Consider the following 25066-nt stretch of genomic DNA (forward strand, 5'->3'; position numbering starts at 1 on the left):
GACATATCAGTAATGTAACCTGGGGTTATCAGGTGCTTCGGGTCTTTCGGCACAGTGTTGTAGTTGAGTCACTAAACCTCGAGTCCGAGTCCAGTGTTCAAGTCGAAGTAATTAAAAAAAATTTCAAGTCGAGTCCACAATTGATCAGAGTCGAGTCTGAGAACAAGACTCCAACTGCACCATTTGATGGTGGCTGTTTTAGTACCATTAACATTAGTTTGTTCCTGAACATGATGTATGAACAGGTGAATGTGTATTCTTTTTGTCAGGGAGTGCGAAGTATTCTGTCAGAGATGGTTGGGAGATGGATGTAAGTGCAGAAGGTGTTTATTAATACAAGTGAAGACAGGTAAATAATCCAGAACAGCAGGCAAAATCATAAAATGGTCAAACAGGCAATAGGTCGAGTGAGGCACAAATAGGCTATTGTAGACTAGGCAGAATCAAAGACGAGAAACAGGAAATCCGGGATCAGGAAACCAAACAAGGAAATAATGCTCGGTAAGGTGTCAGCAATGCAACTCCATACTCTGCAAAGCAAGTGTGTTTTCAGTTTTTATCAAGGCGCACTGATTGTGCCTTAATCTTGTGCAGGTGCAAGTCGTTTACGGTGCACACGAGAGCCCATTTGGTGTGCGCGCTGTCCAGAGCACGCCTGAGCGTCTATCTGATGCATGTGCCAAGGCACGCAGGTGTGACACTCTTGCACAAAATTGGTACAAAAATGATCCATTCATCCATCATCTTCCACTTATCTGGGTCACAGGGGTAGCAGCCTAAGCAGAGCAGCCCAGACTTCCCTCTCCCTGGCCACCTCCACCAGCTCTTCCAGGGGAATACCGAGGCATTCCCAGGCCAGCTGAGAGATGTAATCCCTTGGGAGGTGTCCAGGGGGCATCCTAACAAGGTGGCCTGAACCACCTCAACTGACTCCTTTTAGATGTGAAGGAGCAGCGGTTCTACTCAGTCTCTCCTGAATGACCAAGCTTCTCACCCTGTCTCCTAAGGGAAAGCCCAGCCACCCTGTGGAGAAAACTCATTTCTACCGCTTGTATCCACAATCTCATTCTTTGTCACTACCCATAACGCATGACCATAGGTGAGAGTGGGAACGTAGATGGACCAGTAAATTGAGAGCTTTGCCTTTTTGGCTCCGCTCTCTCTTTACTACAACAGACCGGTTTAGCATCCACATCACTGCTGACGCTGCCCCAATCCGTCTGTCCAACTCCTGCTCCTCTTTACCCTCTCGTGAACAAAACCACAAGATACTTAAACTCCTCCACTTTAGGTAGCAACTCCCCCCAACCCGGAGTAGGCACTCCACCTGTTTCCATGTGAGCGCCATGGCCACTGACTAGGAGGTGCTGATCCTCATCCCAGCTGCTTCACACTCTGCTTCAAACCATCTCAGCACATGCTGTAAGTCACCAGTAGATGTGATCCTGCTGCCACCAAACCGGACACCCTCTGCCCCTTGGCTGTGCCTAGAAATTCTGTCCATAAAAGTTATGAACAGAACCGGTGACAAAGGGCAGCCCTGGCAGAGTCCCACATGCACTGGGAACGAGTCCGACTTACTGCTGGCAATGTGAACCAAACTCCTGCTCCAGTCATATAGGGTCCAAATGGCCTGCAGTAGTGGGCCCTGAACCCCATACTCCTGAAGCACCCCCCCCCCACACACACACACACAGGGCATCACGAGGGACATGGTCGTAAGCCTTCTCCAGGTCCACAAAATACATGTAGACTGGTTGGGCAAACTCCCATGCACCCTCCAGTACCCTTGCAAGGGTAAAGAGCTGGTCCAGTGTTCCAGGACAAAAACCGCATTGTTCCTCCTGAATCGGAGGTTTGACTATTGACCGGACTGTCCTCTCCAGCACAGGCTTTCCCAGGGAGGCTGAGAAGTGTAATCCTCCTATAGTTGGAACACATTCTCCAGTACCCCTTTTTAAAAAAAGGGGACCACCACCCCAGTCTGCCAATCCAGAGGCACTGTCCCCAACCTCCACGCAATGTTGAAGAGGCATGTCAGCCAAGACAGCCCAACAACATCCAGCACCTTCAGGAACTCAGGACGAATCTCATCCACCCCTGGAGCCTGGCCACCGAGGAGCTTTTTAACCACCTTGGCAACTTCAGCCCCTGTGATGGGCGAGTCCTCCCAAGCACCCTCAGACTTTGTGTCCTCCTCAGACAACATGAAGGTGGGCTTGAGGAGATCCTCAAAGTATTCCTTCTACTGTCAGACAATATCCCCAGTTGAGGTCAACACCACGCCATCCTTGCTGTAAACAGTAGGAACAGAGCACTGCTTCCCCTTCCTGAGCCGCCAGACGGTTTGCCAGAATCTCTTCAAGGCTGACCAAAAGTCACTTTCCATGGCCTCCCTGAACTCCTCCCACACCTGAGTTTTTGCTTCAGTGACCACCATAGCCACATTCTGCTTGGCCCATTAGTATCTGTTAGCTGCTTCTGGAGATCCACAGGTTAACGGCTCCCCTCACTGCATGTGTCTGCCACTGCATTTGGGGATTACTGCCATGACAGGCACCAACAACCTTGCAGCCGCAGCTCTGCACGGCCACCTCAGCAGTGGAGGTGTGGAACATGGACCGCTTGGATTCAATGTCCCCATCCTGCAATTGAAGTTCTGCCGGATGTGGCAGTTGAAGATCCAACAGACAGGAGCCTCTGCCAGATGTTCCCAGCATACCCTCACTACATGTTTGGGCCTACCAGGTCTGTCTGGCCTCTTCCCCTGCCATCTGATCCAGCTTGCCACCAGGTAGTTATCAGTTGACAGCTCTGCTCCTCTCTTCACCTGAGTGTCCAAGACATGTGGTCATAGAGCAGATGAAATGACTACAAAGTCAATCATCGATCTATGACCTATGGTGTCCTCGTGCCATGTGCACTTATGGACACCCTTATGCTCAAACGTGGTGTTCGTTATGGCCAAACTGTGCATGGTACGGAAGTCCAACAACTGAACACCACTCGGGTTCAGATCGGGCAGGCCGTTCCTCCCAATCACACCCCTCCAGGTCTCCCCGTCATTGCCCACGTGAGCGTTGCAGTCCCCCAGTAAAACAATGAAGTCCCCTCGTGGTGCACTGTCTAGGACTCCAAGAAGGCCGGGTACTCTGAACTATCATTTGGCGTATAAGCACAAATGACAGTCGGAGACTGTTCCCTGACCCGAAGGTGCAGGGCAATGACCCTCTCGTTAACTGCGGAGAACTCCCATGTTACTACACCAAACTGGGGGGCTACCAATAGCCCCACCCCTGCTGGGCACCGCTCACCCTTGGCAATTCCAGCATGGAAGAGTGTCCAACGCCTCTCCAGGAAATTGGTTTCAGTGACACTCTTGCACAAAATTAGTACAAAAATTAATGTAGATATAAATATCTTATGTCAAATTAATATGGCATATTACAAAAAATAAAGAAAAAAATCAGTTCCCTCATCTCCAATTTACGAGTCCGAATACAGTTAATGCACAATTCCAAGTAATCAGTGCTCAAGTCGAGTCATGAGCCCTTAAACTTGGGGCACGAGTCAGAGTCCTGGACTCAAGTACTACAAGCCTGTTTCAGCATCAGACACCCTTTCCCAGGCGACCCAGCTGGGGTTGATCTGACCCCAGCTTGCATCCCAGCAGCATTCACCCACAGATTGGTCATCTTGATAGCCATGGCTACACTGTCAGTAATTGCTTTTTAGGACCTGGTCATGGCACCAGTGATGGTACCTTTCTTCAAGGACTTTTGGGTAGCTGCTGAGAAGGTATTCCAAAGAGCCTCTTCCAGAGCAATGTGGTCAGGAAGAAGTTCCACTCCCCCCCCCCCCCCCACACACACACACTTGCTGGATTGAGTAGGGCATCATAGACTGCTTGGACCTGGAATCTTATCCAATGGTAATCTGCTTGTCAGATGTTAGACCATGTGATCTTTCTCTGCAGTGCACAGTTGCTAACCAACTCTCTGCTTTCCCTCATGGAACAACCTCCTGGATCCTCACTAGTCTGGCTTCCAAGCTGGACACTTAAGAGACTGCGCTTCTCCACGTCAGTGAGTCACTTTATGCTGTATGTGCTGCCTCCTTCCCCTCGAGCCTAATTCTCCTTGCTCTTTCTGCTGCATTTGTCAATATTGATCACTCCATCTTCTGGTCATCCTTATCAGCTCTAGGGATCTGCCAAGCAGCCTTAAACTGGTTCAAGTCCTACCTCTCTGGTCATTCCTTCCAGGTTACCTGGTCTGGTACTGTATCAGCACCACACCCAATTACTACTGGTGTCCCTCAAGGTTCAGCCCTTGGTCTGCTTCTCTTCTCCCTCTACACCCAGTCTCTCAGCCAGATTATCTCTGCTCATGGTCTGTTACCACTGCTATGCTGATGACACCCAACTGTTTTGTCTTTTCTTCCTTCTGATCTCTGCTTGCATCTCTGCTTGCCTGCGTGACATCCAGAGGTGGATGGACAACCATCACCTATAGTTCAACCCAGGCAAGATGGAGGTAATCTATATTCCTGCTTCATCTTCTCCATTCCTGGACATTTGTCATCTCCCTGGTGGACATCTCTAGGTCTCTTTCACCCAGTGCAAAGAACCTAGGGGTCATGTTTGACAACAAACTTGGTGAACATCACTACAGTAACTCGGATGTGTAGATTTCTCCTTTACAACATCTGAAGGATCTTCCTTTTTCTCACCACCTACTCTACTCAGCTCCTGATCCAAATGCTGATCCTCTCCTGCTTGAACTACTGCAGCTCTCTCCTTGCTGGCCTTCTAGTTTCTGCCATCAGTCTCCTGCAGTTTATCCAGAATGCTGCAGCTCACCTGGTCTACAACCTCCCTCATTCTTCCCATGTCATCCCTCTGTTTGCTGACCTGCACTGGCTACCTATCACAGCTCACATCAAATTTAAGACATTTGGTGTTTGCTTACCAGGCTGTCAAGGGGTTAGGGCCAACATACCTCCAGAGTCTGGTCCACCCCTACATGCCAGCCAGATCCTTATGCACTGTTACAGCTGGTCACCTGGCCACTGCTCCTGCTCAGCCTGCTCAAGACTGCAGTCTGTCTTGGTTCCCCATTAGTGGAATGACCTTCCCATTGAAGGCAGAACTCCCAACTCCCTGACCGTCTTCAAGTACAGACTGAAGACTTGCCTCTTCAGGCTGTACTTCACCCCTGTTTCCCTGCCCACTATGTAACTGCATTTTGGTCTAGACCAACCCAGGCTGTGTACAGTCTAGCCTGGGATTAGCCATTTTTGAGTTCTCTATCTAGTTGTACATTATGTGGTTGGTTTTGTTATCTTGGCTGTTTTGAGTATTGATACTTCAACAGAACATTACACTTGGTATCTGTCACTTCTTCAGTTGGCACTAGAACTTTCTTGTCTAGAGGTTTAGCACTTTATGTACCTGACTTTTGCATTTGTACGTTGTTCTGGATAAGAGTGTCTGCTAAATGCCATGTAATGGTTGCCGGGAAGTTACCAATGCCTGCTCACCCTGCTGCAGTAGATCCCACCAGTGCCTTCTGCCTCAGTCGTGATTCTGCCACCTCCAGAAATTCACCAGCACTCCACTTCCTGCCTGTTTGAACCTGGGTGCATGCAGTTTCCACAGTTGGCTCTCTGGATACTCTACTGTGGAGTTTCCGATATCCGTGACCCCATGAAATCTTTAGTAAGGCCACTGATTGGGAGTTGTAAAATGTTGCTGGTGCTATACAGAGCAGCACTGTTCGGCTAAGTGGTAGTCCTAGACACTTCCACAATAGCTGCTGATCTTTCTTGCCAGTGACTCAGCTGTGGTAATTGGGCACCATGTACACTAGCAGAGGCCACAGTATCCGGGGTAATATTGAGTGCTGGTAAATCCAGGCCTTGAACCTCCCTGGCAGGCCTGAATTGTCCACCTTGGTAAGCCCAGCCCCAAGGCCTTTTTGCTAATTTTCTTGATGGAAGCAGTGTCTTTGAAACTGCAGTGGACAATCTTCCCAATGCTCTTGACTGGCTGATCTGTAATGGATGGGGTGAGTGAGAACTGGAACCTGTCAACTAATTTCTCTTTCTTCAGCACTAAAGACCTTGATTTGATTGGCTTAAACCTCATCCTTGCCCAGGTGATGAGCTTCTCTTGGGCTTGAAGAATCCACCTGCTGCCTGGGACCAATGTTGTAGTGAAAATCAGGTCTTCCATGAAGGCTCTTATGGAGGGCTGTGAGACTCTGTCAAGGGGCCACAGGAGGAACTGTTACACTAGTGCTGAAGCCTGTGATTCTGAAATGGATGTTCAACATGGAGTGCTCCCCATTTTAAAGACCTTATTCATGCCTTCACCACTGCCCAACAGAGCCAGCACCAGGCAGTGGTGTTATGCAATGAAAAGGAGCAGCACTTCAAAGTGCTGCTACAGGCTCAGCAAGAGGCTCACCAGGCATTCCAGAACCTGCTCACATCAGCAGGCACCCCAGCCGTAGTGTCAGCAGGCTTCCCTCACATCACGCTGATGATGGGGCCCTATGATGACCCAAAGGGCTTCTTTACTCTCTTCGAGCAAACTGCAGAGGTATGGGGGTGGCCATTTGAGGAGTGAGTAGTGTGCCTACTGCTGCTCCTGACTGGGGAAGCACAGTTCACCATACAACTACTCTCAGACAGCAGGCTGGAGTATCCCACTTTGAAGTGAGCCATCTTGCAGTGCGTCGACTGCATCCCCAAACATCAGTGCTTTCATGTGCTGATTCTGTAGGAGGTTGGCTGGCCCTTCGCATTCAGCCAACAGCTCCAGGATGCCTGCCAGCAGTGGCTGAGGGCAGAAGTTCACAATGCTGAGTGGATCATTGACACGGTGGCACTAGAACAATTCATTGCTCAGCTGCTAGGAGGAACAGTGAAGTGGGTCCAGTCTCATCGCCTGGCATTGCTGGACTGCACCATTTGCCTTGGCACAGACCATCTGGCAGCAGTTCTGGTGGCAGGTCGGCACCCTGTGGGGCCCCCCCCCCCGCACCCTCGGGGTCCCCGCACCATGGAAGTGGGGGCTAACCACCCCCCTTTCTCTTTGTGTGTTTGTGTCTCCTCCCCTGCAGGTGCATGATCCTTGTGCCACCGCTGCAGAGGTGAGGCCTGGGCCGGTGTCCTGGTGCTGTGGGGAGCCTGGGCACTTCTAGGACTAGTGCCATGCAATGGAGGTGAGGGCAGTAGCCCAGATTCCCAGTAAGTGGGTGTACTGCATACTGGTGAGTTTCCAAGGGGGAACATATACAGTGCATTGGTGGATTCAGGCTGCAATTAGACCTCCATCCACCAAAGCTTGGTGCAAGGTGAGGCATTGGGTATAGCATGTTTGGTGAAGGTGCTGTGTGCGCGCACAGGGATGTTCACAAGTACCCACTGGTGACTGTCCAGTTCCAATTTCGGGGGGGGGGAAGCATAGTGTGGAGGCGGTGGTTAGTCCGCGCCTTACTCGCCCATTAATTCTGGAAATGGATTGGCTGGGGTTTAAGGATTTAATGGCATGGGTAGTGGTGGGTGGGTCCTGCTGTAATGTGTCACTGGGGGATCCTAGCGCAACACTGACAGGGGAGGTTGTCTCAAAGCTATCTATATCGGAACCGCATCATAGTGACATAAAGAGTGGGGAGTGCCCTGGCCCTCCTCTGTCTCTTGCGGGGATTTCCCAGAGGATTTCCCTTTCGAGCATGGGTGGGATGAGACTTTGCTTTTGACCAAGTGAAAGTAGTTAATGGCCAAACCCTCCAGCCTAACATTGCATTCTTTCTTGTACTTTTTCAATAATTAAGGATGGACTGTATTGAGTGACGCAGGGCACTCAGACTGGTGAAGAAGTGATGCAGTTGTTGGTCCCAAAGAGCTGCAGGGAACTTGTATTCCATGCATCTCATTGTAACCCTATAGGAGGACACCTAGTCCAAGATAAAACATTAACCCGTTTCATGGGTTGTTTCTACTGGCTAGGGATTCATGGGGATGTCTGCAGGTGGTGTATGGCATGTCAGACATGCCAGCTGGTGATTCCAGCAGCCATGCCAAAAGCACCATTGCACCCTCTTCCCCAATTGAGATCCCCTTAGAAAGAATTGGGATGGATCTTGTTGGGCCATTAGGTTGGTCAGCATGAGGGCATTGCTTTTTGTTGCATAATCCACTAGCACTGCGATACCCAGAAGCAGTACCACTGCATAGCATTTCTGCATGTAATGTCACAGAGGCACGGTTTAAAATTATCTCCTGAGTCGGGATTACAAAAGAAATCCTGATTTGGCCAAAGCATTACATTTATTACGCACAAAACCAAACTCTAACTAACTTGATTTGTGAGTTTGTGTGCAAAGATGCTTGTAACTCTGATAAATAGCTTGAGCCCCTCTTATTTGCAGTACGAAAGGTTCCACAAGCCTCCACGGGGTTTTCCCCATTCAAATTATTGTATGGGTGTAAGCCACATGCTGTCTTAGACATCATATGTGAAAATTGGGAGGGGGGACCTTCTAATAGTAAAAATGAAGTTCAATATGCCCTTGATCTGGACACGACACTCCACATGCTCCGTCACCTAACCCAGATGAATTTGCAGCAGGTGCAGGAACATCAGTCCTGGCTGTATAACGGGTGCACGCCTGCGGAAGCTCCCACTGGGAGATAAAGTTCTTGTATTATTGCCCACGTCGAGCTCTAAATTGCTCACCAAGTGGCAAGGGCCCTTCAAGGTCACATGGAAAGTTGTCGACTATGGGGTGATGTGAACGGATAGGGGCAGGGCGCTGCAGATATACCACCTGAATCTGCTTAAACTATGGAACAAGGGGTTCCCTGTGCCATGGGTGATGGTAGTTCTGGAGAGGGAGAAGCTACGAATGGAATTAAAAACAAATGTAGCCACTCAATCCATCCTGGTCCCCTGTGGACACAATCTCTTGCCATCCCAACTCATGGAGGTTGCCAAGTTGTAAGCAGAATTTTCCAACATGTTCTCGCCCCTTCCTGGTTTTACCCACCTCCTAGAACACCATGTTGAGATGCCCCCAGGGGTGGTTGTGCATAGCCACCCACACAGTTTACCTGAACAAAAAAATGTAGTTCAGGAAGAACTCAAGGACATGTTTGAAATGGGAATAGTCGAGGAGTTGCACAGCAACTGGAGCAGCCTGGTAGCCTTGGTCTCCAAGTCAAAGGAGGGTCTAAATTTGATGATACCTGATGCCTCATGTTGACAAGTTGCTTGATTGGTTAGGCGCTGCTTATTTTTATTTGACGCTGTATTTAATCCTCTGGGGTCGAGAGCTTTGCTGGTGAAGCTCGGCAGGTTTAGAATGAGTAGGTCATGTATTTACAGTGGGGCAAAAAAGTATTCAGTCAGTCACCAATTGTGCAAGTTCTTCCACTTAAAAAGATTAGCGAGGCCTGTAATTTTCATTATAGGTATACCTCAACTATGAGAGACAAAATGAGGAAAAAAATCCAGAAAATCACACTGTCTGATTTTTAAAGAATTTATTTGCAAATTATGGTGGAAAATAAGTATTTGGTCAATAACAAAAGTTCATCTCAATACTTTGTTATATACCCTTTGTTGGCAATGACAGAGGTCAAATGTTTTCTGTAAGTCTTCACAAGGTTTTCACACACTGTTGCTGGTAATTTGTTCCATTCCTCCATGCAGATCTCCTCTAGAGCAGTGATGTTTTGGGGCTGTCGCTGGGCAACACGGACTTTCAACTCCCTCCAAAGATTTTCTATGGGGTTGAGATCTGGAGACTGGCTAGGCCACTCCAGGACCTTGAAATGCTTCTTACGAAGCCACTCCTTCATTGCCCGGGCGGTGTGTTTGGGATCATTGTCATGCTGAAAGACCCAGCCATGTTTCATCTTCAGTGCCTTTGTTGATGGAAGGAGGTTTTCACTCAAAATCTCACAATACACAGCCCCATTCATTCTTTCCTTTACACAGATCAGTCGTCCTGGTCCCTTTGCAGAAAAACAGCCCCAAAGCATGATGTTTCCACCCCCATGCTTCACAGCAGGTATGGTGTTCTTTGGATGCAACTCAGCATTCTTTCTCTTCCAAACATGACAAGTTGAGTTTTTACCAAAAAGTTCTATTTTGGTTTCATCTGACCATATGACATTCTCCCAGTCCTCTTCTGGATCATCCAAATGCTCTCTAGCAAACTTCAGATGGGCCTGGACATGTACTGGCTTAAGCAGGGGGACACGTCTGGCACTGCAGGATTTGAGTCCCTGGCGGCGTAGTGTGTTACTGATGGTAGCCTTTGTTACTTTGGTCCCAGCTTTCTGCAGGTCATTCACTAGGTCCCCCCGTGTGGTTCTGGGATTTTTGCTCACCATTCTTGTGATCATTTTGACCCCATGGGGTGAGATCTTGTGTGGAGCCCCAGATTGAGGGAGATTATCAGTGGCCTTGTATGTCTTCCATTTTCTAATAATTGCTCCCACAGTTGATTTCTTCACACCAAGCTGCTTACCTATTGCAGATTCAGTCTTCCCAGCCTGGTGCAGGTCTACAATTTTGTTTCTGATGTCCTTTGACAGCTCTTTGGTCTTGGCCATAGTGGAGTTTGGAGTGTGACTGTTTGAGGTTGTGGACAGGTGACTTTTATATTGATAACGAGTTCAAACAGGTGCCATTAATGCAGGTAACGAATGGAGGACAGAGGAGCCTCTTAAAGAAGTAGTTACAGGTCTGTGAGAGCCAGAAATCTTGCTTGTTTGTAGGTGACCAAATACTTATTTTACTGAGCAATTTACCAGTAAAATTCATTAAAAATCCTACAATGTGACTTCCTGGATTCTTTCCCCCCATTCTGTCTCTCATAGTTGAAGTGTACCTTTGATGAAAATTACAGGCCTCTCTCATCTTAAGTGGGAGAACTTGCACAATTGGAGCTGACGAAATACTTTTTTGCCCCACTGTAGGTAAATATCTCCTGAGTTTTTATCATACAAGCATGATAAACATATTCACAAACTTTACACTTTATGTGCCCACTGCCAAAAAACATATTTTTAAATTACCTAAATTAGATGATGCATAATTTGTCACCTTACTCCATCACACTGGAGTCAGAGCGCTGAGCGCCCACTTATGCATTCATAAGACTACATGGTAAGGGTATGATGATCACTTTCAGTCTCTCGGTTTCAATTGGTTTCTCTTTCACAGTGAGAACACCCACTGTAAACGGGATAAAATACATCAGCCATGGTTTAGGCTATTTGGATGTTAGGGTGGGTGGAGGTATGGTGAAGTTAGGATCCACAAGCAAAACACAGACAGTAATCCAATAAATAAATATGATTTAATTCAGGGAAGAAAGGCTGTGGCAAAAAGATAAACAAACAGGACAAAAAACATGGCAAAAATAGTCCAGACAAAATGAGATGAACAACTTGACAAAAACATGAGACAGGCAAAGACAAAAATGCTGGTGCAAAAAACCATGAACAAGAAAAGACCCTGAGCACAAGAAACCATGAATCAGAAATAACCCTTAGTGCAAAAAACACTATGAATCAGAAGAATGCTAGTGCAAAAACCATGAACAAGAAAAGTCACTAAAGAGAATAACCATGAACAGCAAGAGAGGCACAGAAACGGCTAAAGAAGCAAACGAGACATTCTGGCAAAGTATGAGTGGCTTATTTATACACAGCAGTGAAAACCAGGAAGTGAATACAGGCGATAAGGAATTCCTGTCCTGGATCCGGATCAGCGCTGGCGTGAGAGATCCGTAATCTCCGGAGTGGATGTCCGGGGCGGAGCATAACCGTACCCCTCCCCTTCAACGAGCGCCTCCAGATGCGTTAGGAAGAGCGTCGGGGTGTTGCCAGTGGAAGTCAGAGAGGAGGGTTGGGTCCAAGATGAACCTGGCGGGGACCCAACTTCTCTCCTCGGGACCGTAACCTTCCCAGTCCACCAGGTACTGGAGTCCTCTGCTTTGCCGCCGCACCTTCAGCAGCTTCTTGACGGTGTAGGCTTCACCGCCATAGATGAGCCTGGGAGGAGGGGGGTTTGGAGGGTGGGAGCAAAGAACTAGAGACCAGAGGTTTGAGCTGTGACACGTGGAACATGGGGTGGATGCGTCGCATGGTGAGTAGTAGTGCCAGTCTGATGGAACATGGGTTGATTACCTTTTTGATGAGGAAGGGTCCTAGGTACCTAGGAGCCAGCTTGCGGGAGACGGTTCTGAGTGGCAGATGGCATGTGGAGAGCATGACTCGTTGCCCCACCCGGTAAGTGGGCACCTTTAGAGCGGCGTTTGTCGGCCTGCCTCTTGGATGCTAGGGCGGAGTGAATGACTGACTTTTCTCTGGGCCAATGCCCACATTCTCCTGCAGCGGCGTATGAAGATCTAGGCAGAGGGTATGGTGACGACCTCCTCTTGGTTGGGGAAGAGTGGTGGTTGGCAACCTAGGGAGCACTGGAAGGGTGAGAGACCTGTGGCAGATGAAGGAAGAGTGTTATGAGTGTACTCGATCCAGGGTAGGTACTTACTTCAAAAACTGGCATCCCTGGACGCCATGCACCTGAGTGCAACCTCCAAAGCCTGGTTCACCTGTTCTGCCTGGCCGTTGGTCTGTGGGTGGAAGCCTGAGGAGAGACTACAGGTGGCCCTGATGAGTTTGCAGAAAGCCCTCCAGAATTGCACAGTAAACTGAGGACCCCGGTCAGAAACGATGTCAGTGGGCAGTCCATGTAGATGGAAAATGTGCTGGGTGAGTAATTCAGCGGTTTCTTTGGCTGAGAGGAGGTTGGACAGAGGGATGAAATGAACGGTCTTGGAGAAACGGTCAATGACAGTGAGGATGCATGTGTTGCCACCTGAGTTGGGGAGTCCTGTGACAAAGTCCAGGGCAATGTGAGACCAAGGTCGATGTGGAGTCGGGAGGGGTCTTAGCAAGCTAGCAGGGGGTCGATTGGCTGTCTTGTTCCGGGAGCACGTGTCGCAGGCTGCCACGACCTCCTGGACGTCCTTCTTGATGGATGGCCACCAAAAGTGCTGCTGGATGAGTGCCAGGGTTCGGGCAACTCCCGGATGACCGGCCAGCTTGGAGCCACGACCCCACTGCAGCACCTGGGTTCGCACAGGACCAGGAACAAACAGATTGTTAGGAGAAATGTTGTTGGGGTTACCTTCACCGGGGTCCTGCTGCAGGGCCTTCTGCACGAGCGTCTCAACCTCTAAAATGGCGGCTCCCACCAGGCAGCATGGAGGAAGGATGGTCTCAGGCGGCTTGGACTCCTCTTGGTGGGAGGAGAACATCCTGGACAGGGCATCAGGTTTGCTGTTCTTGGAGCCTGGGTGGTAGGAAAGCGTGAAGTTGAACCGGGAGAAGAGAGCCCAACAGGCTTGACGAGAATTAAGGCATTTGGCGGACTTGAGGTACTCCCAGATTCTTATGGTCGGTCCAGTCTAGGAAGGGAAACTCTGACCCCTCGAGCCAGTGCCTCCACTCCTCCAAGGCTAGTTTAACAGCCAGTAGTTCTCGGTTGCCAATGTTAGAATTCCATTCGGCTGGGGATTAGCCAGTGGGAGAAGGAGGAGCATGGGTGGACCTTGTCACTGGCCCTCTGGGAAAATATAGCTCTGACCCCTGACTCGGAAGCCTTGACAATAAACTGCTTGGTTGGATCCGGTATGGTGAGAATGGGTGCTATGGTAAACCTGTGCTTGAGCATGGAAAAGGCTTTCTCTGCTTCCTCCCCCCACTTGAATTGGGTCTTGGTCGAGGTCCGGCCACCATGCTAAAGCTGCGAATGAAGCACCTGTAGAAGTTGGCGAATCCTAGGAAGCGCTGGAGCTCTTGTCTCAAAGGTGGGGTGGGCCAATCGGCAACTGCCTTGAGCTTGAGGGGGTCCATCTGGATCCTTGCTGGGGAAATGATGACTCCCAAAAACGAGACAGAGCTCTGGTGAAATTCGCTCTTTTCTGCCTTGACGAACAACTTGTTCTCTAGCAGGTGCTGGATAACCTGCCAGATGTGACCCCAATGTTCCTCCAGGGAGTGGGAGAAGATCAGGATGTCATCCAGGTACACAAAAATGAAGACGTTTAAGAAGTTCCTTAAGACGTCATTAACGAGTGCCAGGAAGACTGTGGGCACATTGGCCAGGCCGAAAGGGACCACGAGGTACTTGTAGTGACCAGTGGTGGTGTTAAAGGGTGTCTTCCACTTGTCCCCCTCCCTGATCCTGACGAGTTGGTATGTATTGTGGAGCTCTATCTTGGTGAATACCTTGGCTCCCTGGAGTAGTTCAAAGGCTATGGTCATGAGCGGTAGTGGGTAGCGGTTCTTGACCATGATGGCGTTGAGACCCCGAAAGTCAATGCAGGGGTGGAGTGACTTGTCCTTTTCGATGAAGAAGAACCCCGCTCCTGCTGGGGAGGAGGAGGGGTGGATGATCCCAGCTGCCAGCGATTCGGTGATGTACTTTTCCTTGGCTTGTCTTTCGGCAGGAGAAAGAGAGTAGAGGCGTCCCTTGGGTGGCCCTGTCCCTGGCAGGAGGTCAATACCACAGCCGTAGGGTCTGTGAGGAGGGAGGGACACTGCTCGGGTCTTACTGAAAACTAGCTTAAGGTCTAGATATTTCGGAGGTGCGTGAGAGGGGTCGGGAAACTTGCTGGCTGAGGGCTGTGGTGGTTTGGCAGGAGGCAGAGTGGAGTTCAGACAGGAGGCCAGGCAGGAAGAACTCCAGCCTAGGATGGTGTTATTAGTCCAGTTAAGGTGGGGATTGTGCTGCATTAACCACGGTAATCCGAGGATGATGGGTATGTGGAGGTTGTTCATGACATGAAGCTGGATGGTTTCTGAGTGGTTACCGGAAATCCTTAGGGTGAGCAGGGCGGTAAGGTGGGTGATGCTGGTCAAGCCGGTGCCATTGAGTGTCAGGACAGTGAGGGGGACGTCAAGAGCAAGTAGCGGGATTCCCAGACGCTTGGCAGTGGCGGAGCAGATCAGGTTCCTGTCCGCCCCGGAGTCGATGAGGGCCTGGAGGTGGTGATGCTGGTTATGCTGGTTGTCATGGATAATGATGACAGGAAGTAATGGACGATTAGTGGGGGACTGGTTCCGAGCGTTGCCCACCAGGGCCCCTTGATTCACTGGTGGGCTTATCCTTTTAGCGGGGAGGCTCGGCAGATGTGTCCCAGCTGACCGCAGTAGAAGCAGGCCCCCATGCTCCACCAGCAATGTCTTTCCTCTGCTGACACCCGAACCCGGTCTACCTGCATGGGTTCAATGGATGCGGTGGGAGGTGGAGAGATGAGTCTGGGGTGGTTCTTCTCTCTCCTCCATTGCTGGATCTGAGCATTGATGCAGTTGGCGAGGTCCATGAGGCTGTAGAGGTCTGATGGCAGTTCCCGTGATACCAATTCATCCTTGATGGCATTGGACAAGCCGTGCAGGAACGTGTTGATCTGGGCATTCTTGTTCCAACCGCATGAAGCCGCCAACGTCCAGAACTCGATGGCATAATCCGAGGTAGACCGGGACCCCTGCCGCAGCTTCATGAGCTCTCTGGCCGCCTCCTGGCCAGACAGAGAACGGTCGAAAGTTCATCTCATCTCCTTGGAGAAATCCTTGAAACTGGAACAAAAGGGTGCATTGGCATCCCAGACTTCTGTTCCCCACTCTCTGGCCTTGCCAGTGAGGAGCGTTATTGTATATGCTACCCAGGAGCATTTTGTGGGGAAGGCCAGAGGTTGCAGCTCTAGGATCAACAAACATTGAGACAAAAATGATCTGCAAGTACCCGGTTCTCCATTGTAGGGCTGAGGCGCTGGAAGTTTCGGTTTGTGGAGAAAGGTGGTGGCAGGAGCTGAAGTAGGAGACGGCTGAGCAGGGGTAAGCACGGCTTGACAATGCTGCATCTGTGTGGTGAGAAGGTTGAGTGCATTGGACAGGGTGGCGAGGTTCTGGGTAATTTGTTGTAGGTCTTGTTGGTGGGCCCCGAGGAGAGTTCCTTGCTGCTGGATGGGTGAGTTCCACTGGATCCATGTTGGCCAGAACATACCATTAGGGTGAGTGGCGGTATGGTGAAGTTAGGATCCACAAGCAGAACACAGACAGTAATCCAATAAATAAATATGATTTAATTCGGGGAAGAAAGGGCGTGGCAAAAAGGTAAACAAACAGGACAAAAAACAAATGGCAAAAATAGTCCGGACAAAATGAGACAAACAACTTGACAAAAACGTGAGACAGGCAAAGACAAAAATGCTGGTGCAAAAAACCATGAACAAGAAAAGGCCCTTAGTCCAAGAAACCATGAATCAGAATTAACCCTTAGTGCAAAAAAAACACCATGAACCAGAAGAATGCTAGTGCAAAAACCATGAACAAGTAAAAGCCACTAGAGAGAATAACCATGAACAGCAAGACAGGCACAGAAACGGCTAAAGAAGAAAACGAGACTGTAGCGCGTATCGAGTGTGGGTGGAGCACAGAAGACGGCAGGACAACGCTTGAGGTACAGAGGGGGCTTTTATTAAACAACTTTTCAGTCTAATCGCCCGTTTCTCTTATGCGGCATAACACACAAACACACACACTCTGTAATCTCGTCCCGGGTTGCGCTCCCTCTCCTCTCTCTCTGCCTCCTTAAATAGGGAGCGGTTACTGGGAAAACACACACAAACACAGGTTAATTACAGTCAGGTGTAGCGATTCTGCCACTCACCTTCCCTGGCTCCACCCTCCTGTCACAGACTGGCGCTTGACCACGCCCCCGCTGCCACAGAGACGTTCTGGCAAAGTCTGAAAACCAAGAAGTGAATATGGGTGTGAAGGAATTCCTGTCCCGGATCAGCGCTGGTGTGAGAGATCTGTAATCTCTGGAGTGGATGTCCAGGGCAGAGCATGACATCTGGAGGTAAAAACTTGAGATGACATGCCGATTTTATGCGCTTCGGATGATTCAGGACAGTGTTTTCAATTCAATCTTGAGAACTGTGACACCGATGATGAGCAGTGGCTTTTTTTTTTTAAACTTGATCCAGCCAAAGATCAACTTGAGTAAGTGAAAATATTTTTCTTTTGAGCATATTGGTTGATAGGCATCCGCTGTAGTGCATATACACGAAAAATGACTGAGCAATTTTTCCAGAGTTAAAAGTATTTTCTTCAAAAATAGTTCATTTTGCTCCATTTTGAGTTTAAAGAGTAAAATTTGAAATTGTAGTGACAGCAAAATTGGAGTAGTTGTGTATTATGCTGAATAGTGTCAAATACCAAAATAGTGTCAAATACCAGATAAATGAAGCTCTTTTAGAACTGGTGTTACAGTGGGGCAAAAAGTATTTAGTCAGTCACCAATTGTGCAAGTTCTCCCACTTAAAAAGATGAGAGAGGCCTGTAATTTTCATCATAGGTATACCTCAACTATGAGAGACAAAATGAGAAAAAAAAATCCAGAAAATCACACTGTCTGTCTGATTTTTAAAGAATTTATTTGCAAATTATGGTGGAAAATAAGTATTTGGTCAATAAAAGTTTTTCTCAATATTTTATATACCCTTTGTTGGCAATGACAGAGGTCAAATGTTTTCTGTAAGTCTTCACAAGGTTTTCACACACTGTTGCTGGTATTTTGGCCCATTCCTCCATGCAGATCTCCTCTAGAGCAGTGATGTTTTGGGGCTGTCATTGGACAACACGGACTTTCAACTCCCTCTAAAAGATTTTCTATGGGGTTGAGATCTGGAGACTAGCTAGGCCACTCCAGGACCTTGAAATGCTTCTTACAAAGCCACTCCTTCATTGCCTGGGTGGTGTGTTTGGGATCATTGTCATGCTGAAAGACCCAGCCACGTTTCATCTTCAATGCCCTTGCTGATGGAAGGAGGTTTTCACTCAAAATCTCATGATACTTGGCCCCATTCATTCTTTCCTTTACACAGATCAGTCGTCCTGGTCCCTTTGCAGAAAAACGGCCCCAAAGCATGATGTTTCCACCCCCATGCTTCACAGCAGGTATGGTGTTCTTTGGATGCAACTCAGCATTCTTTCTCCTCCAAACACGACAAGTTGAGTTTTTACCAAAAAGTTCTATTTTGGTTTCATCTGACCATATGACATTCTCCCAATCCTCTTCTGGATCATCCAAATGCTCTCTAGCAAACTTCAGACGGGCCTGGACATGTACTGGCTTAAGCAGGGGGACACGTCTGGCACTGCAGGATTTGAGTCCCTGGCGGCGTAGTGTGTTACTGATGGTAGCCTTTGCTACTTTGGTCCCAGCTCTCTGCAGGTCATTCACTAGGTCCCCCCGTGTGGTTCTGGGATTTTTGCTCACCGTTCTTGTGATCATTTTGACCCCACGGGGTGAGATCTTGCGTGGAGCCCCAGATTGAGGGAGATTATCAGTGGCCTTGTATGTCTTCCATTTTCTAATAATTCCTCCCACAGTTGATTTCTTCACACCAAGCTGCTTACCTATTGCAGATTCAGTCTTCCCAGCCTGGTGCAGGTCTACAATTTTGTTTCTGATGTCCTTTGACAGCTCTTTGGTCTTGGCCATAGTGGAGTTTGGAGTGTGACTGTTTGAGGTTGTGGACAGGTGTCTTTTATACTGATAACGAGTTCAAACAGGTGCCATTAATACAGGTAATGAGTGGAGGACAGAGGAGCCTCTTAAAGAAGTTGTTACAGGTCTGTGAGAGCCAGAAATCTTGCTTGTTTGTAGGTGACCAAATACTTATTTTACCAAAGAATTTACCAATTAATTCATTAAAAATCCTACAATGTGATTTTCTGGATTCTTTCCCCCCATTCTGTCTCTCATAGTTGAAGTGTACCTATGGTGAAAATTACAGGCCTCTCTCATCTTTTTAAGTGGGAGAACTTGCACAATTGGTGGCTGACTAAATACTTTTTTGCCCCACTGTATGTGTACAAAAAACATTACCTTACCTATTACCAGGGGCGTCGTAGAGGGGGGTAAAGTAGGACTAATTCACAGGGTCCTGACTACAGGGAGGGCCCCTGGCTGGGAGGTCCCCAAAAGGAGTCTATTTTTTCCCCTTTCATTTTTTTTCTCAATAATGTCAATATATGTTGGTATTTCATGCAAATTCAATGTTCTCTGGGAATACATCGGTTGAAATGTATGTCCCAGCCTGCAAATAGTACCTATATCAGACACCCCCATTATTAATGCACATTGGTTTAGTCCGCCCTCTCGCGGACTTTTGATTGTATGCGCAACGGATTTTTTCATGCTTCGGCATGAAACGCAGCAGACAGTTCTTAGCCAACAAGGATCATGTCGTCAAAGAAGAAATCAGGCTTTCAGAAAAGAAAAGAAAGGCAAGAAAGGCAGAGGAAACAAGATGAAGGAAAGCAACTGCTTACTGATTTCTTTCCCAAGAAAGGTGAGCCCAAATGTGAAAATTAACAGCAGCTAACTGGTTATCCCATTCAGTTGCATACCACCGTGATAGTAGCCTATATCAAATAATTCGAAATGAAATAATCTGTCATTTTGTAGGCTACCACATAATTGTGATAGAAGCCCTATTCTTGTCTTAAATTTATTTTCATAATTACTATTATAGATACAGTGTGTGTCCCAAAAGCCTAACATAGGGTCGATGTTGGTTCAAAATGTTGTCCAAATATTAGGAAAGCTAATTTATAAAATGAATCCCACTCAGTTTCAGAAAATGTCACAGAACGTTATGATGCCCCAGCCGCAACAGGTGTCAACAACTTGAGAGAAGGTGAGCCTATCTTAGCCTAGATGTAAGGAAAAGCACACTATAAACCTTCTCCACCAGTGTGCGATGCCGCGCGCCCTCCTCAGGGGTGCCATAGAAACGTGGCTGACACTAAGATATAAAATGAAATGTAATCTAAATGATTCGGCCACAACATCCTTAACAACAATACCACAACACCCATTAATGAGGTCAAGAGATTGTCTTCTTGTCCACATCAAATTTGTAGAGTCTGTCCTCGTTACCTTATGAATGTGAATCGACGTCCATCAGCTGCCATGTCAAGGCGGCGGTGCGAATGGGCAGCGCAAGGAGGGAAAAAAAAACAACTTCCAATCGCGAATCGTTCTGTCATATCAAATAGACTGCATGCTTATATCTGTATATATTTCATGGTTGTAGAGGGCCAGTTCAAAATGTTGTACTGCCTCTGGTGTTGTTAATTTTATATATTATGAATAAAGAAAATGAAACAAAAAACTGTGCATGTGCAATATTTTCTGAGGAATCAATGCAATTGCAGTGGGGGAGGGAGGGGGGTCCACGGAACTGGTGGTTCCTGGGGCCCCAAATTTGGTGCTACGCCTCTGCCTATTACGATGAACCGTTTTGATCACTTGACCTGATGGGATTAAGAGTTGGCAGTGGGAAGGGTGCTCTTCTCATTGAATGGAATTCTTTACTCTTCTCATTGAATACCCCTCCCACTGCCAACTCCTCATCCCAAAACAATAGGACATAATTTTTTTGATGGCCAGTTAATTGTCCCAATCAATGGAGCAGGTTTAAGTTTTTGTGCTTGATACTTTCCTAAGACTGAACAGAATCACCTCAAGTGACAAACGGGTTGTCACAATGGGTAAGGTAATTTCCCCCACACACATTCCAACACAGTTCTAAAACTGCTTTTTACAACATTTTTTAAAAGTACAATCATGACATACATACTACATAGATATTGTAGCTGAACTTGTGCTGAATACCAAAAAGTCATATGACTTTGAAAATACTGCTTATGTTTGTTGAAACTGACAACAAAATCAGACTAAGCCAAAATCATTAGAGTGCCAGAAAATACCCTCAGACCCCAGAGGGTTAACAAAAGGATATTGGCAGATTCTCTTGACTCCCCTATCTCATGAAAAAATGTCCATTTACACCAGTTTGTTACCATTCCCTTCAGGTTATTCAGGCCCTGGCAATGTTCCATCAGCTCAAGGGCAAAGTTCTGCACATTGCATATGCCGCAGCCTACCTAGACGACATCATGTATAGTAAAGACTGGCTATGGCACATAAAACTTAAGGCTGTTCTAGAATTGTTGAGGTGTGTGGGACTTATGGCTAACCCAAAAAAGTGTGCAATTGGAGGGTAGAAGTACAGTATCTGGGCTTCCACTTGGGTCATGGGCAGGTGTGTCCCCAAATTGACAAGACTGCAGCGAGTGCAGCCTGCCTGAGGCCCAAGACCAAAGACAGTCTGACAGTTCCTGGGACTGGCTGGCTGTTCTTGTAGGTTTGTGCTTAACTATTTGGAAGTCACCAGCCCACTGACGGATCTCACTAGAAAGGGGGCATCAGATCCGGTCCAGTGGATAGAGCTGTGCCAACAGGCTTTTACCCAGGTAAAGGCTACACTGTGTGTGGGGGGGCCACTATTACACTTCCCTGACTCCTCTCCCTTTTATTTTACATATTAATGCTTCGGACAGTGGCCTGAGAGCTGTTTTGTCCCAGATGGCAGAGGGGGAGGAGTGCCTGGTACTGTATTTAGTCACAAGCTCTTGGTGTGAGAAAGTAAGTACAGCATCACTGCAAAGGAGTGTCTGGCCATCAAGTGGGTGGTCCTCACCCTCTGGTACTAACTACTGAGATGCTCTTTCACTCTCTGTTTGGATCACATCCTGCTCCAGTCATTCCGCTGCATGAAGCATACCAATGCATGTATCACCTGTTGGTATCTAGCTCTGCAGCCCTTCAAGTTTGAGGTGGCCCACAGGCCAGGGGCATAGATGGTGGTGGCTAATTACCTTTTGGAAGAGTCAGTTGCAGGGATGGCTCCCTGGCCTGAGTCAGGCAGCGGGCGGGGGGGGGGGGGGGGGCAGTGGGGGCGTGGTCAAATGCCAGTTTGTGAATGCTATTTACCTTCCCTAGCCTCACCCTCCAAAGTGCTTTGTGTGTTTTGCAGTGATAGCTGAGGGTTTATATGGTCAGAGGAAGCAAAGAGGAAGAGAGCTTCCATGTGCATGTGCATTTAAGCTGAAAGGCCAAGAAGCTGCATAAAATAAGTGGTTTTTGGAATTCACCTGCCTGTCACAGCGCTTCCGTATTCCTCCCACTGCAGGAACTGTTTGTGATGTGTCCCAATCCTTTCAGATCTTTCTTTGAGGAACATTGTTTTTTCTCATACATTTGTTGACAAACAGGAGATCCTCAGCCCATCTTTTTTCTCCTCAAAGACTAGGCCTTTCCTGGATACTGATTTTGTACTAAATCATGATTAGTCACCAGTTAGCATCACCTGTTTCAAATGACATTTGTTAAATTGCTTTACCTTGTTACTAGCTCTAAATTGCCCCCATCCCAACTTTTTGTGGACTGTTGTAGGCCTGAAATATAGGAAGGGATGCATATTAACAAATGGGCTGAAGTTAAACTGTCAAAACATGAAAATCTTGGGTTCATATTGTCTGCAATGAAATACAGGTCAATGTAAATTTAGAGATTAACTCCTTTTTTATTATTTGCATTTTCCAAACTCTCCAAACTTTTTCTGATTTGGGGTTGTAGTATAAGCCCTTCCAGTTTGAAGTATTGGAATGCATAATAAAGCTTCTTTTATTTCTTATGATGTGTATGTTAAATGTTGTTTATTCATCACATGGTATTCATGGAGCTATACCATATGTGACTCCATAAAAGCTTTCATAATAGTTTCAGAGGGCTTATACTGCAACATCTTAACATTTTATGACTGCAGTCATGTCTATTTAGAAATTGTTATATAGACTAATGCTATAATGCATTATAAATACTTTAACACATTTTATAAATGTTTATAAGAATTCTTTATAAATCCTGAGTTTAAGTGTTAGCAATAGCCTCGAACAGAGAGCCTTGTAGTGGGAGTCCAATAGACCCCTTTCACTGACGTCACCCGAAACCGGAAGTAAACAAACCCTGCGCCATATTGGAAGACCAACAAACTCGTGATTAGGGGGAAATAACGGCAGCACGCGGTATGTGAACCCACGAGGCACTTGATTAATCAAAAACCTACAATGGTAAACTTTTGTGCTGTGTTAGGGTGTTCTAACAAAGCTGATGGGAAAGGTGAAAAGAAGTCTTTCTTCAGAATACCAGCTGTGATTGAGACACAAGGGGAGCAAACCAAGGAGCTTTCTGCTAGGAGACAGAGAGAGTATTTAGCTGCTTTATGCAGAGCAGATCTGAATACCTCAAGTCTACAACAGTACAGAATATGTTCAGACCATTTTGTTACTGGTAAGTCACTAGGCTAGAGTGTTGTAGAACATTTTTTTTAAAAATGTTTACTGAATAAAAACATCCTTAATTTTATTACATTTATTTATGTTATACATTTCATTTCTTTCTTTTGTTTTAATTTTCCTCCCTCCATCCCTCTTTGGATTTTAAATATAGTTTTTCCCCATGTCCAAATAATTCAAAGATATATAAATAAAAACAGATAAGCAGTCAGGTCCTCTTTGTTTCCATTCTCCCTTGCCCCGAGTCTTATCATATGGGTCAAACCCATCTATCACAGCCAGTTTCTCCACATACCCTGCCCTTTCTGCAGCTGGTAATGTACTCACATAACCAGAATTATCAGCCATCGTGTCACTTCACTCATCGTGTCACTTCACAAGCTGTAATATCACTTCACTCTCACTCGTAGTTTTTGTATTGTGAGGTATGTATGTATGTATGTATGTATGTATGTATGTACTTGAGGTCTTCCAATATGGCGCCCTAACAAAATCTCGCGGCACGGTGACGTCACGCGGCAACCCTCTATAGTGTAACCAGTTACACCATTTGACATTGCAGTTTAAAATCAAATTTGACAGGCAAAAGGCATATCCTTTGTGTGTACAGTCAAGCCGGAAAGTCTGCACACCCCTTTCACCTTCTGCATGTTTTATGTTAGACTTATTCTTCAGTAGATTGAGTTAAATTTTTTTGTCACAAAATTCTACACAAAATGGCCCATAATGACAGTGAAAGCAAGTTTTTAGAAAATATGCAATTTTATTTTACTGACAAAAATAGGTTATTTAGGGGTTACATATCTAGCACAGGGTGGCATGGTGGTGTAGTAGTTAGTGCTGTCGCCTCACAGCAAGAAGGTCCGGGTTCAAGCCCCGTGGCCGGCGAGGGCCTTTCTGTGCGGAGTTTGCATGTTCTCCCCGTGTCCGCGTGGGTTTCCTCCGGGTGCTCCAGTTTCCCCCACAGTCCAAAGACATGCAGGTTATAGACCATAAGGTGAACCCCGTTTTCATTTTAGGTCGCTCCGACGTCTCTGAACCACATGCTCTTTAGCTGATAAAAAGGACCAAGTTATGTTACACTTATTGCAAAATTTCCACATCACAGAATTGCGCTTGTTTTTTAAATCGAGACATTTTCTGAAGAACTATTTTCCTCAGAGCGGAATGCGATTTTGACGTCACGAGACACCACGTGACCGCGTTAAACCAATTGCGTAGCCGATTTATGACAACAAACTGGAAAAATGACAGCCTGCTTGTTGCTGTCAAATGTAACCAACATAAAGGAATCTCCCAAAATATCCTTCTAAAGTGGGCCAAATTGATTCTTAACAGTGCTTTATTTATAGCACGAAGAACATTGATGCAAGTGCATGATAAAGGCAGACATTTTATGTTGTCATTTTGATCAATAAATGGAAATAATTCTAATTATCAATGATAATGATCATTCATGTATTTCTAAAGTGGGCCAAATGGATTCTAAATAGTGCTTTATTTATAGCACGAAGAACAATGATGCAAGTGACCTTTCATGTTGTCATTTTGATCAATAAATGGAAACAATTTAATTATCAGTGATAACTATTCATGTATTTCTAAAGTGGGCTAAATGGATTCCAAACAGTGCTTTATTTATAGCACAAAGAACAATGATGCAAGTAGGTGAAAAGGTAGACCTTTTCATGTTGTCATTTTTATCAATAAATGGAAATAATTCTAATTATCAATGATAAGGAACATTCAGGTATTCATTTGT

At 46.8% G+C, this 25066-nt stretch overlaps 1 protein-coding gene across 17 annotated transcripts in view; it reads left to right on the forward strand.

Moving 5' to 3' along the window:
- The window catches only part of rapgef6 (Rap guanine nucleotide exchange factor (GEF) 6), a 721150-nt gene that overhangs the window by 18879 nt on the left and 677205 nt on the right, over positions 1 to 25066 (forward strand). For 11 of the 17 annotated variants that reach the window (XR_009655729.1, XM_060935824.1, XM_060935835.1 and 8 more), the window contains one exon: positions 16788 to 16951. The exons of the other annotated variants lie outside the window; for them this stretch is intronic. Coding sequence is in view for 10 of the 11 variants with exons in the window: in XM_060935824.1 (XP_060791807.1) it covers positions 16939 to 16951 (13 nt within the window). In the remaining variant the exon portion in view is untranslated. The remainder of the gene's footprint in view (positions 1 to 16787; positions 16952 to 25066) is intronic. 17 annotated transcript variants of the gene reach the window in all.

The sequence above is a fragment of the Neoarius graeffei genome, chromosome 12 (genome assembly GCF_027579695.1).
Source record: "Neoarius graeffei isolate fNeoGra1 chromosome 12, fNeoGra1.pri, whole genome shotgun sequence".
Taxonomy (NCBI): Eukaryota; Metazoa; Chordata; class Actinopteri; order Siluriformes; family Ariidae; genus Neoarius; species Neoarius graeffei.